General features: G+C 45.1%; 1 protein-coding gene across 1 annotated transcript in view; it reads left to right on the top strand.

The window, feature by feature from the left end:
* Positions 1-13,115, top strand: part of LOC109852831 — a 104,016-nt gene that overhangs the window by 67,916 nt on the left and 22,985 nt on the right. Inside the window, exon 4 of the mRNA XM_020424356.1 lies at positions 6,228-6,653. Coding sequence (XP_020279945.1) covers positions 6,228-6,653 — 426 coding nt within the window. The remainder of the gene's footprint in view (positions 1-6,227; positions 6,654-13,115) is intronic.

The raw sequence follows: 13,115 nt of genomic DNA on the forward strand, positions 1-13,115 counted from the left end.
GGTTTTGCGTACGCAGGATTTTTTTTGCAATTATTCGTCGTTTTTCTGCAAAATTGCAGGGAAACATCGGAAGTTGCGAATTCTGATGTTGTTTAGTTTGTAAGATTCGCTTTTTTAAACATTCAATATTAACTAACATATATTTATATTTGTGTGCGAAGAAAAAAACCAGAATAAAAAAATCATCCAACGATTAAATCCAAGAATTTCTCTTTGGAGCGTTCTTTCCATAATCGTCTGAGCAGATCTTACGCGCCGATAGAAATGCAAATTCGAATTTAAGTTAATTACAAACTTAATCTGAAGACTGTTCTCTTTTTTAAATAAAAAACTTTCAATACTGATCGTGAAATATATACTATAATCTAGTAACTTCCTAGTTTGCTGTGTGATGTGTCGGAGAAGCAAATCGAAAGAGAACGAACACGTAATAATATACTTTAATATCGATACTGCAAATTAAATCCGCGTGAGATCGAATTGCGGGTAAGAAACTGACTGGCATAAAGCCTATAGGCCTGGATTCAAACCCGGATATTTCCAAGCGCGTTGCTCTTAAACTTAACGAGCTCTGTACGTTTTGCGCGTAAAAAACTATAACAAAAATAATATAATAAAAAAACTATAACAAATGTCACTCGATACATTAACAATCACCTCGGTTTTATAACATTCGCAAGTGGAAAGAGACAGATTCGATCGGACAATTTCCGGATCTCTTTTACGCACGTCGACTGGAACAATTTCAGATTCCTTTTACACGCCGTGACTTTTAACGCGCAGTGTTAAAAGATGCACGTCCACACAAAACATGATGCTGACGACCGTAGCTCGTGTCATTTGGTCGGACGTGCTGGTCCTTCTCGAGCGGAGGCGGCGTTATTGAAATGCGCGCGAGGGAGCGCACCAGGGTGGGTTATTCTCGGGTCGCGTGGATAACACTCTCGCGGAATATTAAACAGCCGTTGCGCGTCTTGCTTCCGCTCGTCCTCCGTCCTCGTCGGCTCGCCTTTATCTCGTCGGGCTACGCGCGTCCCACCTATCCGCAACATTTGCGTATTGAGGTAGGTGCATGCGCTGCGCGCGAGTCATGTCGTGTCTTGAGCGAACGAACGAACGCACTATGCACCTATAATGCATCCAGTCTGACGGGCGCAGAATCCGAGAGACACGCGGAGTCCATATGTTTGCATGTTTTATGAGCAAACTGTCCCGGCGAACACGATCGTCGCCGTTGGAAGACGAATGATCCTAATGCCGACCGATAGATCGACCGAGGAAGATTTATTCGGTTGAAAATTCTGGCACGCGTATGCCCGCGCGTATGTGTGTGTGTGTGTGTGTGTGACAAGTAACGGATTCATATCTTCTGGAAATTTGTGTCTTGTTTTCTGGCTCTCAGCAAAAGTCTGCGCAAGCGATACGCACCGAGCGATAGGAACCACATGAAATATGTATTTATGTAAAAATATGTTAATATTGTTCCGTCGGGTATCTGATAATTACAATTTTTCCTGTATACACAAATAAACGGCGACTAAGTTGTAAAATTCTTATTAGCAAACTTTCGCTATTTATTTAATAAAATACCCGCTTCAACGTCAGGAGAACGTGTTACACTTTTTTTTTACGCGATACAATGTTTTTTATATGTAATTACACTTTTCTTGTTTATAAAAATAACGGCAATAAAAAATTGTAAAATTTTTATTAGTGAACTTTCACTATTTACTTGTAAATTTCAACCGTCGTGGAGAACGTGCTGTGTTTTTTTTTTTAACAAGATTTGACTTTACTCGAAGAAATGTCAGTCTCTCCGATTCGAGATTTTAGCGAGACTAATGCCGTATTTGCATAATTCATGCCTGTGCGCCCAAAGCGCATTTGGAGTCTCTTTGAGCGTGTCGATATATTGGTCGCGTGTGTGTTAGTGACCTCGGATTGTCGGAGATCGTAATAGATAGACACTTGAGCAGTAAGACACATAGCGGGCGTGTGTACGCACGTCTCTATAGGATTACACTCGAGAGACATTCACCGGGCAGGTCTTCCCTGGATGGAGACTGGCCGGTTGTGCGCGCCAACTCTCGAACGGATCGATGCGATTTTCCCCGAAGATAATTCCCGCGCGTTTCGTTGTAACGTTTTATTGCCGGCAATAAAATTTTATCCGTCATACCGCGGCGCGCAAACGAATCGGCCGGGAAGCGATTTCTCGTATCGTTTTCATTTATTCGCGCGGAACATAAATTACGTCAATCCGAGAGTGGCGTTCGGGAGACGTCTCGTCGAGAGAAGAACTCCGTCAAAAAAAGATTTTATATAAAATACGGAGAAAAAAAAATATAATTTTCGATGTAAATTACACAAGACACTGTACACGAGACTTTTCCTTGATGCGATCGAAGTTGAATCGCGAATCGATTCATACCGGTCAAGTTCATTCCGTTTCTCTTTTAGACGCTTGTTTTTTGTTTTTTTTTAAATTTGCGCGCTTGATGAATTGTAGCAAATTATATTCTTTCCCCCGACAGCTGCGGTGTAATTACGCGAGTCCATTTACGTCGTGGATGGTAAAACGACGCTAAAGGATTCCTTCTCGAAATTATCGGCGTCATCGAAATTACGTAATGTTTAAGGTACGACGGCGCGATATCCATCAGGACACAAACCTTAATTTCCAAGATATATCGCCGTCTAAACACGGACATGCTCCGGCTCCGGCCGCGCCCGACATACACCGGCCAATTACTCATCCCGGAGATTTTAATGAAATCGGCGCTATGATTTAGCGTTATAGAAAAGTGGTATGCGCGCGCGCGCCGCGCTCGTACGCTCGCGCGTCTCGCGAACGAGCAAAAAGAACGGAAGGAGGACGTGACGTACGGGGACGAAATCAAAGCGCACGCGAAAACCGGATGCGCAGGTGAAGTCATGTAATAGGAGGGTACTCGCACGATTTACATATGTATCCATCGTACGCGTACTACGGAATATCCCCGGAACGCGCGCGTCTATACGAACGCTTTCTCATTCTTCCTGCCTTTTTCCCGTGCGTCGTCGTTTCTCTCCGTCTTCCTCCTTTCCATCGCGCCCGATCCTTCGTTCTTCTCTTCGTTAACCTTTTTCTCTCGTGTTACCTGCCCGGGAGGTACACCGGTCACGTACGCGCGGCGGCGCATGCAATATACGACGACAACGACGACGCCGAGATACGTGCTCGCATTATTCTGAAATTCGGTCGTCGATGCACGAGCTCTCTCCGATTCGGAGCTGTTTTTAACGTCGTTACGCGCGCGGCTTTTCTTTTTCTCGTCCGCGCATCATCAGCGAGAGAAAGAGAGATAAAGAGAGAGAGAGAGAGGAAACCTCTTCTTATGTGTACGCAGACCCTCCAGAAATTACAGGGTCTCCCCCCGTAAGTTAGTATGCCGAGTCCGTTCGAAATGCCTTAATACAGGGATGTTAAGTCGAGTATTTTGCTCGAGTATTTGTGCCATTGCGCACTCATCGGTTATCAATTATGTCGTGCGTCGTGAGTTATTATTAAAGCCTCACTTATCAGGCAGAAGTCTTTCGGGCAAGAACGCGGGGAAAGTCCAATAAGATTTAATGAACCTCAAATTAACAAATAACATTTATTTTTGATAAGATCCACTTTGTTATTTATTCGTTATTTCTTTTATTGTTTTGTGTGTGTCAATTCCTTTGTACATACTTGCACACTAAAAAAGATCTAGAGATCAAAGAGTTTGATTGTTTATATTCAATCAAGACTACACACGCTCTTGTGATTTAACTTGCATCTGCCTTCTGTTCATCTTCTCACGAGCTCATTCGATTGTTAATAAATGAAATGTCAAGTGCACAAGTGAAAATCACAGCAAACTCTTCGGAATTAAAGTTCGCCGCAATTCCAAAGGTTTCGGAACATTGCGACGCGCTAAAAAAAAAAAATCACAATGTCTATATTTAGTTATGATAATTGTATCCGGAAACAAGAGATACATTTTTGCGATGCGCGACGTCGAGAGAGTTTATCCGATACGTCCTGTCTCCGCAGGAGACTGAAAACTTTCTGCGAGTAGTGTGACTGCGAAAAGATTTACGATTATAATTAATTCCCCATATGTAAGAGCGCTCGTAAACGCGCGGAATTTATTGCTAACGTCGAGTCGTAAAATTCGGATTCGGTGAGAAATAATCTCTCGAAGAACGAAGTTTCGCGCGTGATCAACGGATAGAGGTATGTAACCACGCTGCCGAGTCTGGGAGAAAATTCAAATGAAACGCGCGCGCGCCGGACGATAGCCGACGAAGATGATGAAGATCGCACAGGAAGACAAGAAGAACAGCGCGCGAATCATTCCGCCGTGAAAACCCCGAAGTGTGTTTGCACTTCGCCCGGGAAATGAAGTTTTTGCTCGGATGATTCGCGCGTAAATTCATTGTCTAGACGAGGGGGGCGGAGGGGAGGGCAGGTATTATTATTCCATGTAGACGCAGAATGTGGCCGCGGAATCGACTGCCAGCATTCGCGCGCTCCGAGATTTCTCAGCAGAAAAACACGCGTATATATGCATGATATGTTCGCGATGCGTTCAATGATCGCATCTCCGGCCCGTGTTCGTGCCTGTACAAACAGTCGTCGAGGAAAATATTTGCACAGGATAACTCAGGGTCCTCATTATCGGGATGGCTGGTTTCTCTCTCTCTCTCTTTCTTTTTTTCTCGGGAGCGACGGTTGTCCAGGTGCGCGAGGAGGAAATGCAGAAGGAGTAGTTAGAAGACGCGGATAGACGAGCGCGCGCGAGGATGAGAGGGAAGAGCGAGACGGCGGAAGGAAGGGCAGAAGGAGGGAGATTGATTCGACATGCATAAATTAGAGAGGATGAGCCTTTATTCCGTGAGCGCAACTCACGGGATCGGGATCGGAGAATTGGGATGCGCAAGAGAGAAAGAGAGAGAGCAAAGTATAAATTGATGACTGCAGGCAACAGGCAGGGGTTTATAATAATTAATCTTCGTGTGTGTATACGTATTTACGCGGCGCAGCCCTCTCTTTCCTCTTCGTCTTGCCCGTCTCGTCATCTGCTCCGAACCCGGTGGCAATGCGCGAGATTTCCTTCTCGATCCACGAATTAAAGTTTATCTCCCCGCCTTCCTCCCGTCCCTCCCCTACGCGCGGAGAGACAGGTGATGCGCGTATCGCAAAAAAAAAAGTTTAAGCGCCAAACCGTAGATTTCGACGTAAAAAAAACTGCGCAATGAATAAGAATTATGCGATTTCACACACACACACACAAATACACACGCTCTAAAAATATTACGTACTCCACAAAATAAATGCGATGTTGCAAGGCGTAACAGCAAAAGCAACACTTTCTAAACGTTTTTTTTTTCTTAGCGAAGTGCTCATTTAAACACTGCTTCGTCATCGAGCATTATTTTTTATTTTTTTTTTTTTTTACGGAGTCATTCGCGTCTCGCGCGCAATCCCCCCGTCATCGTGAATCGTCCCAGCCATGCAGACGGAAGGTATTACTTCGGAAAGTAACGACCAGTGACAAATATCCAGGTGGCTTGACGGAGTCAAAAGCGCATACGAGCTCTCTCTCTCTCTTTCTCTCTTACTTGTCTCGCACCATGCGATTAGGCATCGCAATGTATGCGCAGAAGCAATAAATTACCGGCGCAACCATGCGCCATGCACGACGACGTGCTTCCACCGCTGGTGGTCGTCATTGCTAAATTGAGGAATCATCAGCGCGGCTTATGCGCCGCGCGATTATCGCTAATTGATAAATTCGACGGGTCCGTTGTAATTTATTACACTCCATCGGGGCTCAGTTATACCTAATTGTTATCCCGCAGCACGTTGATTACCGTGATCTTCGGGGAAATTTCTTTCTTTATGCACGCGACACTCACAGTGTCTCGCCGAGGGAATCGCTTATTTCAATCGAACATTGTCGACCGTGGCGAATCGATTGATTGCCGCCGTATCGGGATACTGGAAACGCACAATTATTGTATTTGTATTCATAAAAGATGATCAACCATCTATTGCAAGTAACATTCCGCAAATGTATTTTTTCTCATGTTATTGTTACTCGAGTGTCTCTAATTACTCATTCCATCAATCTGTCAGCTACGCGAAATCTTCCGAACGTTTGTAGTTTTTCGTCTGATCAACTAATTCGTTTGTTCTCTCTGTCTGATTGCAGACGACGAAGTCGTGACGAAGACACCAACGCCAACGTTGTAAGTGACGAAACGCAGCAGTCGAATTACGTGTCCGGATTACGCGAACCGAAACAGGAAGAGGATCTGGGGGCGGAGGAAGCGGCAGCTCAGGCAGCCGCGCAATCTCTGCAGAGCGGCGCCGAGGGTGCCGATCCGGAAGTGCACAAGAGAGTAGCAGCCGTGCAGGTGCAAGTGCAGGGTATGGAGGGTGACTGGCGCGCCTACTGCGAGCATCCGCTCTCCGTAGCGACCGCGGCCATGCTAAACCTCCAGCAGCAGCACCAGGTGTCGGCGGTGGCCAGCCACGGGGACGATCCCGGTGCTTCCTACGTCTACGAGTACTACAAGTTACCCGAAAAGTCAGCACCGGACGTAAAACTGCCCCCCACGCATGAGCTATGGTCTACGTAAGTATACGGAACGTGACGATCCGCGTCACAACTTTTGATATAACAGAAGCAACATCCTATCGCTTTGTTTTTTTAAATTACAAACAATATTACAATATATCATCTAAATAAATTACTTAAAAACTATTATTTTATCACCTGAATATAATCTGAATGTTATCTGAATATAATCTGAATTTTTTAAAATTAAAAAAAACTTTTGTGAAAAACATTATTTTTTATGGAAAAAACTTGGAACGCTGGAAGCGAAAACAGAACCTGTTTGATATATGAATAATTTACGCGACATTTTTTCTCGCAACATTGAAACTTTACGAAGTTTGCGAGATAGTACATGCGTTATTTAAATGTCTGTTGTTATATTCATTTCCGCGCGTTTTTACGCGTCGAATTTGCAACTTGGCAAACAAAACGCCACGGGAGACAAGGGTCTTCTAATTTTATCATCGAGTGTTATTTTTTACGAGAGGCCTTGGAACATCATCACAGCCTTTAGCAATTTCCTCGTGGTAGCTCGTCGTTCGTGCACGTGGCGTTCGTGCGTAATGTTACACGCGGCTCTCTTCTTCGCTCGATGCACTTAATTTAGAATCACGTTGCGTGTGTACGTGCGCATCTCTCGAGTACGCGGCTCATCCATAAACACACGCGTGTGTGCGTGACGCGTATACGTACCGAATGCGTCGGAGAAGGACTCGATTAGTGTAGATCCGTAGATAGCCCCGTGTTGTCCCAACGTTGTGCTCTCGCACGCACGCGCGCGCGCGTAGATTATTAGCTATTCGTGTTTCGCCGTATCTCGATTAATAGTCTCGAGCGAGTAATTGAGTGCTCGCAGTAGAGCATAATTCGTTGCTACGGCCGATTACGGCGGGGACAATCGCGTGTAAAATCAGAGACGGCGTAGAGAGCTACGTTGACACGTTAATTAGACGACTGTGGAGCGCGAGAGTATGGACGACGAGCCGCGGTGTTTTCATTATCTTCGTTTAATTGCGAAATAAATATGTGGAAAATAGATCTCGCGCGAGAATTCGTACGCGCGCGCTGTTAATAACATATTATTCTTCGAGAGAGATTTCTTTCTTTATCGATATTCCATAAATCTCGCGCGCCCAAACGAGCGCGCAGTGGCGTGCCGTCGATATAAATGGAGGTTTTTTTCTTTCTCCTTTTCTTCGTTTGCTCGCGCGCGCGAGAAACCGCGAGAACCGATTCCGCATCGCTCTCCTCTGCATTACGTCGAAGCAATTTAGTGGAGTTTTAGTTGGGTAGATATATTGCTCTCTCCGGTCGTGTCTATTTATATCCTCGCGTACGAGCCTTCCGGTCCATTTGCTCGGTTTGCAAACTGCGCCGTCGTCGCGCGCACTTCACGCGAGCGAAAGAACGAGAAGAGAGACAAACTCTCCCTCGTTCCCGATTCGCGATAGGGGTCTCTCTTTCCTTATATTTTGGGCCTGGTCGGCTACACGAGAGAAAGACACTCCCCTTATCCCCGTGCCGTGGAATCCGGGAGACAGAGGCGATGGGTAAAGGACTCTCTTTCTCTCTCTCTCTCACCCTTCGGGACGACGCGCGGGCCCCACTTTTGATTTATATCGGCCGCTTAGCATATTTTGTAATTTACTGTTGAGAATCCTCAACGTACGAATCGCGTCAGATCCGGAGGATGGCAGCCGAGAAGAGAGAGAGAGAGAGAGAGAGAGAGACGGCGCGGTGCAGCGAAACGCGCCGCGTCGGCAGTAGCCGCGCAGCGCGGCATCAGAAAACATCATCAGCAGCAGTTTCTGTTACCGTCCTCGCCGTGGGGAGACGCTGCCCTAATCTTCCCTCGCATCTCCTTTCTCCCTTCTCACCCTCTTCTCTCTCCCCCTCCGATTTCTCGCTTCCTCTTCGTCCTCTCGCGCGTCGTGCGATCATCCTATCTCTGCCTCTCCTACTCCCTTTTCCTTCTCCCCCCGCTATGAGAGATGATAGCATCTCGACAATTTGTACGGCGGTAGATCGTTAAAACTCCTCTCCCGCTCACGACCGTCGCGTCGCCGCGGGGTGAGAGTCGGGCGAGAGAAACTACCAAGGGCATGACTTTAATCCAATTTCATTGTGTCGCACTCGCTGAAGGGATCAAGCGCTTCGCTTCGGCCGCGAAAACGGGAGAAAAAAAAAGTGAAACAGGAGGACGAAACGCATCCCGACGTGAAGCGCGCGCGAACTGGTTTCTGATATTTTCGCGAGCTCGGAGACGGCTATGTCGATGCATTTTTTTTTTTTTTCAATACGCGCATTTCAGACGCGTTCGCGATTTCATTCGCGCTTTTATTCAGGCCGCGAATTTACGAGATAAAGTTTAGTATATCATAAAAACAAAAGCTTCGACGGGTTTTTATTTTATTGCTGCTCTCTCCTCAGTTTCTTTTTTTCTTTTGTTCGCCTCCGACACGAATATGTAACAGTGGTCCTTCGAACGAACGCAATAAATAAGTAACGTTATCACGTGTGCGACATAAAGTCGACGGAAAAATATGCGGAACTCAACCGCGCCGTCACACGCCGCGAGAGACGGTCGTGTCGTAATTCGAATAATGGACCTGCTGCGAACTCAAGCACCGAGAATATCCCGTTCAATTAACCATATTGTTGTAAGCGCGCATGGATACCATTAGGTGTCCGCGGGTATTTCAGACCGTGCAATCTGTAGAAGCAGGGCCGCGTCTACAGAAGCGAAGCGGACGAAGCGGCCGCGTTTCTTGATTGAGACTGTCTCTTGCTTCTTCGGCAACTACGTTCCTCATCTGTGGGGACGCGCGGTTTTAGCTTGCGATTTATCGAAGAAATCTATCTAGTCCGGCTGGAAAATTATCAAGATTTGTGTGTCTTTAGAAGACACTCGTGTTCTTCTTCGTCGCACAAGTTACGAGTCTCGAATCCTTGACAATCAGATCTCTCCAAGTGCGCGGAGCCGAGTCTGCAGACGCGGAGGAGGCGGATAACTTGCCAGGACACTTACGGAGTCCGGCGGTCGCTTAAGGTTCGCCACGGGGTTGTGGAACGATGGCGCAAACCCATCGGGAATCGGCGTACGGTTTCACAGCAAGCCGCCGCCGTAAAAGCCCCGGCCTCCCGGCACTCCACGCCACAGATCGCCGCCTTAATCTTAACGCCCGCGGGCATAAGCGACAACCGCGATATCGTGCCTTCCAAGTACGGAGAACGGTCGCGGAATAAAGTGGGAAATAAGGGAATATTCCCGCATGGCGCACGTAGCGCTCTCGTTCGGTCACACTGATTCAATTAGCGGACGGTGAAGACGCCTCGAAGAGGCGGACATCGGTGATGGCAAAACGTGAAGAAAATACGAAAAGTAGTGAATAACTTTAATATTCGGACACCGCATATGTTTCTTGACACTTTGTTGCAGTTCGATAGTTCGTCGCATAATTTTGAAAAATAAAAGGAAAAGTATTTGTGTGTCTTTGTCCGAATATTGTTGTAACTTTAAAATCAGACGTTATTTTATTTACAATAATATTAAACATAATTTAAAAAACTAAATATATAAAATATATAAAATTTAAATATATATGATGTCTATATTTTTGTTAACTAGACTCTATAGTGTAATATATATATATATATATATATATACAATATATATATATATATAACAAATTTTTCTTTTTATCCTAAACAAAATTATTATTTTCTGAAGTAAAACTTGTGTTCGAATATTAAAGTTATTCACACTGTATTTCTATAAAGAAACGTGAAATTATCTAGGGTGCCAATTTCGCGCGAAATTGACATACTTGTTTCATGATAAAAACGTGATGGATCGCTGCTATTTGTCACAGCTACGGGTCAATGATTGTCCCCCCATTATCGCGAGTCGCTACGATTACGATAATAATCGGGGAAGCGCAATGTGTACGATTGATCGTGATCACTCGTGAATTTTCATATATTTCTTCGACCACACATATTTTCCTATCCATTCATCGAACATACATCGCGCTCGCCAATATGAAACACCATTACTATATGGTCAGTCTTCGCAATTGCGTGCGCTGTAACTCGGCGCAGGAAGTATCTTTTCAAAATTATAGTAATTGTCACAACAGTCAGGTACATATGAGAAACCTTTTTTCGTTCAGCAATTGCGATCGATTGCTTCATCTCGAACGGTCATGCGATGTGCCGCGAGAAAGACGGTCGCGGTTTCGCAAGCAATGCTGCACACACACGCTCGCGCAAATTACGATTCCGAAATGTGAAACGACAGAAATTTCATACACCACACATTCCTCGCGACTGTAAAGATGAAGTTTCCATCCAGACGAAAAAAGATATGTGTGTCAGTGCGATCCGAACATTTTTTATTGAATTTTTCCGCTGGACTCAAGCTAAAACTGCATCGTCTATTGAAACTCGATCCTTCTTGTTCTTATTTTCATCTGTATTTATTGTTCTCAAATCAAAGTTGTTTCTGTCTTTAGTTTATTTTTTCTAATTATAACATTTTTGTTTTGGACTTAAAAAAAAAACAGCCTTGCTATGTCAAAAGTCCGTCAAAATGACGGTTTTCAGATTTCCTTAATTGAAGATGAATGATTTATCGAGTTGAATGTCGTGCGTTTTTGTTCAATTGTTAACTTTTAAATAAATTTAACATAAAAGCACAATAGTGTCAAAGCGCTTTGTTATGATTCTTTCTCTCTCGTTTAAATCTGCATGTAATTGTGCGTTTTTAACAAAGTTAGTATTATTATTATTACATTGACGAACGTAAGGTGATACTAATGTTCTCGCCACAGTGTTCGTCCGACGTACGTCTCTCTCAATGTCGTTGTGTTTTTGCGCGATCCAGTTGGACAACTCGGAGAGGTTTTGTTGGTTCTTTCTTTCTTCTGCGGATATGCGCTTGCGCGCGATAATATATATTATTACATCAGATAGACCACTTTCTTTCGTGTCTCTGGCGATAGACTTCGCGTCGCGTATCGAGAAGTGGAATTCGAACTATCTCGATGTCGCAACGCGTATAGATTTTGTTTCGATACACAATACGCGCTTCCTACGCGGGCAGTGATGTTCGCGTGTCGAAAGCGAAATTTTTCCAGGCAATGATAAACTTCAAATTAATTCACGAAATTCAGACGCGTCCTTGGCGAACGCGTTAAATAATGTTATTTGATTAATGCCCGCCTTGCGGCGATGGTAACGCGTCGATGCTCCGGCACTGGAGAGTCGGACGGCGGCTCTTTAATCATCAAAACGAGTAAACTCGCAGGTGGTGATTATTTAAGGTGTCGAAGCGTGCGACTGTCTCAGAGCTGAGAGAATAAAATATCGCTATAACGACACGGCCTCCCGATAGTCGGTCGATTCTTTCTCTTTACGATCGCGTTTTCATACGCGCGCCTGAACGCCGTGAAACGTAACCAAGTATTGTCAGAGGTCGTTCGTTCTTTAGGCGAGACTCGGGAACGAGAACTTCGCAATGAGCGTCGGCACGATGCAGCGTCTTATTACGTTTCCTGGTTATCGTCACGCTAGGATCTATTTAGGAGCGAGGCGGCAATGGCCTTTGCGCTCGCCAGGAGGGTGCATGTATTCAGCCGACCGTCTTGTCTCGTGGATTAGATAGCCAGCACGAACACGTTCCGCGGAGAATGCTGTTCTTTGTTTGTCATCCTCGTGATTGCCTTGTTCTTATTTCAAAACGCTGACTTAGTCGAGCAAATAAAACTTGTTTCAGGGTCAAAAAAATTCTAACTGACCTCCAAAAAATTCTCCCAAGACGTACGTTTTGAGAAATTTCACACAGATCGTATCGCGACGTCATACAACAGCGTTGAAAAATCAACCACCTATTTCTCACACGTGAAACGATGACGCAAAGTCGTAAAGTTGCATGGGAAAAAAAATTTGTTAGAACGTCAAGAAATTAGTTACGGCCAGCAAGAAAAATTGCCAAATCTACTGACAATTTTTGTCTTTTGCAACAAAACGTTTTGTTGCAAAACGACAATTCAGTAAATGGTTTTTGCTGGCCGTGTAATAGCAAAACTTTTTTCCCGCGTGCGAATTCTTAATTGCGTCAATTAGAAACTCCTAATTAGCTACACTCTGCCGACATGTCGCTCGAAGTCCAGTTCTCTCTTCCTTTTTATTCTTCTTCTTCTTCTTCTTCTTCTTCTTCTTCTTCTTCTTCAAGTACACGAGTGGACGTAATGGAACCTTCCGGCTTGTCCGCGAGAACGCGGGCGTTTACGGTGGTCGGCAATCAGCCAAAGAGCGGGCAACGAATACGAGCAAGTTGTCGCTACCTCTTATTACTCGCGTTTCGTTTTCTCGCGTTTATCGTTGCGCGGCGATCTAAGAGCGCGGAGTTACTACTCTACACGACGAATCGTGGTGGCCTCTGACCCACCTGACGAGCCGGAACACGAGCGGAAC

This window comes from Pseudomyrmex gracilis, unplaced genomic scaffold (assembly GCF_002006095.1).
Source record: "Pseudomyrmex gracilis isolate BER0280 unplaced genomic scaffold, ASM200609v1 scaffold_37, whole genome shotgun sequence".
Taxonomy (NCBI): domain Eukaryota; kingdom Metazoa; phylum Arthropoda; class Insecta; order Hymenoptera; family Formicidae; genus Pseudomyrmex; species Pseudomyrmex gracilis.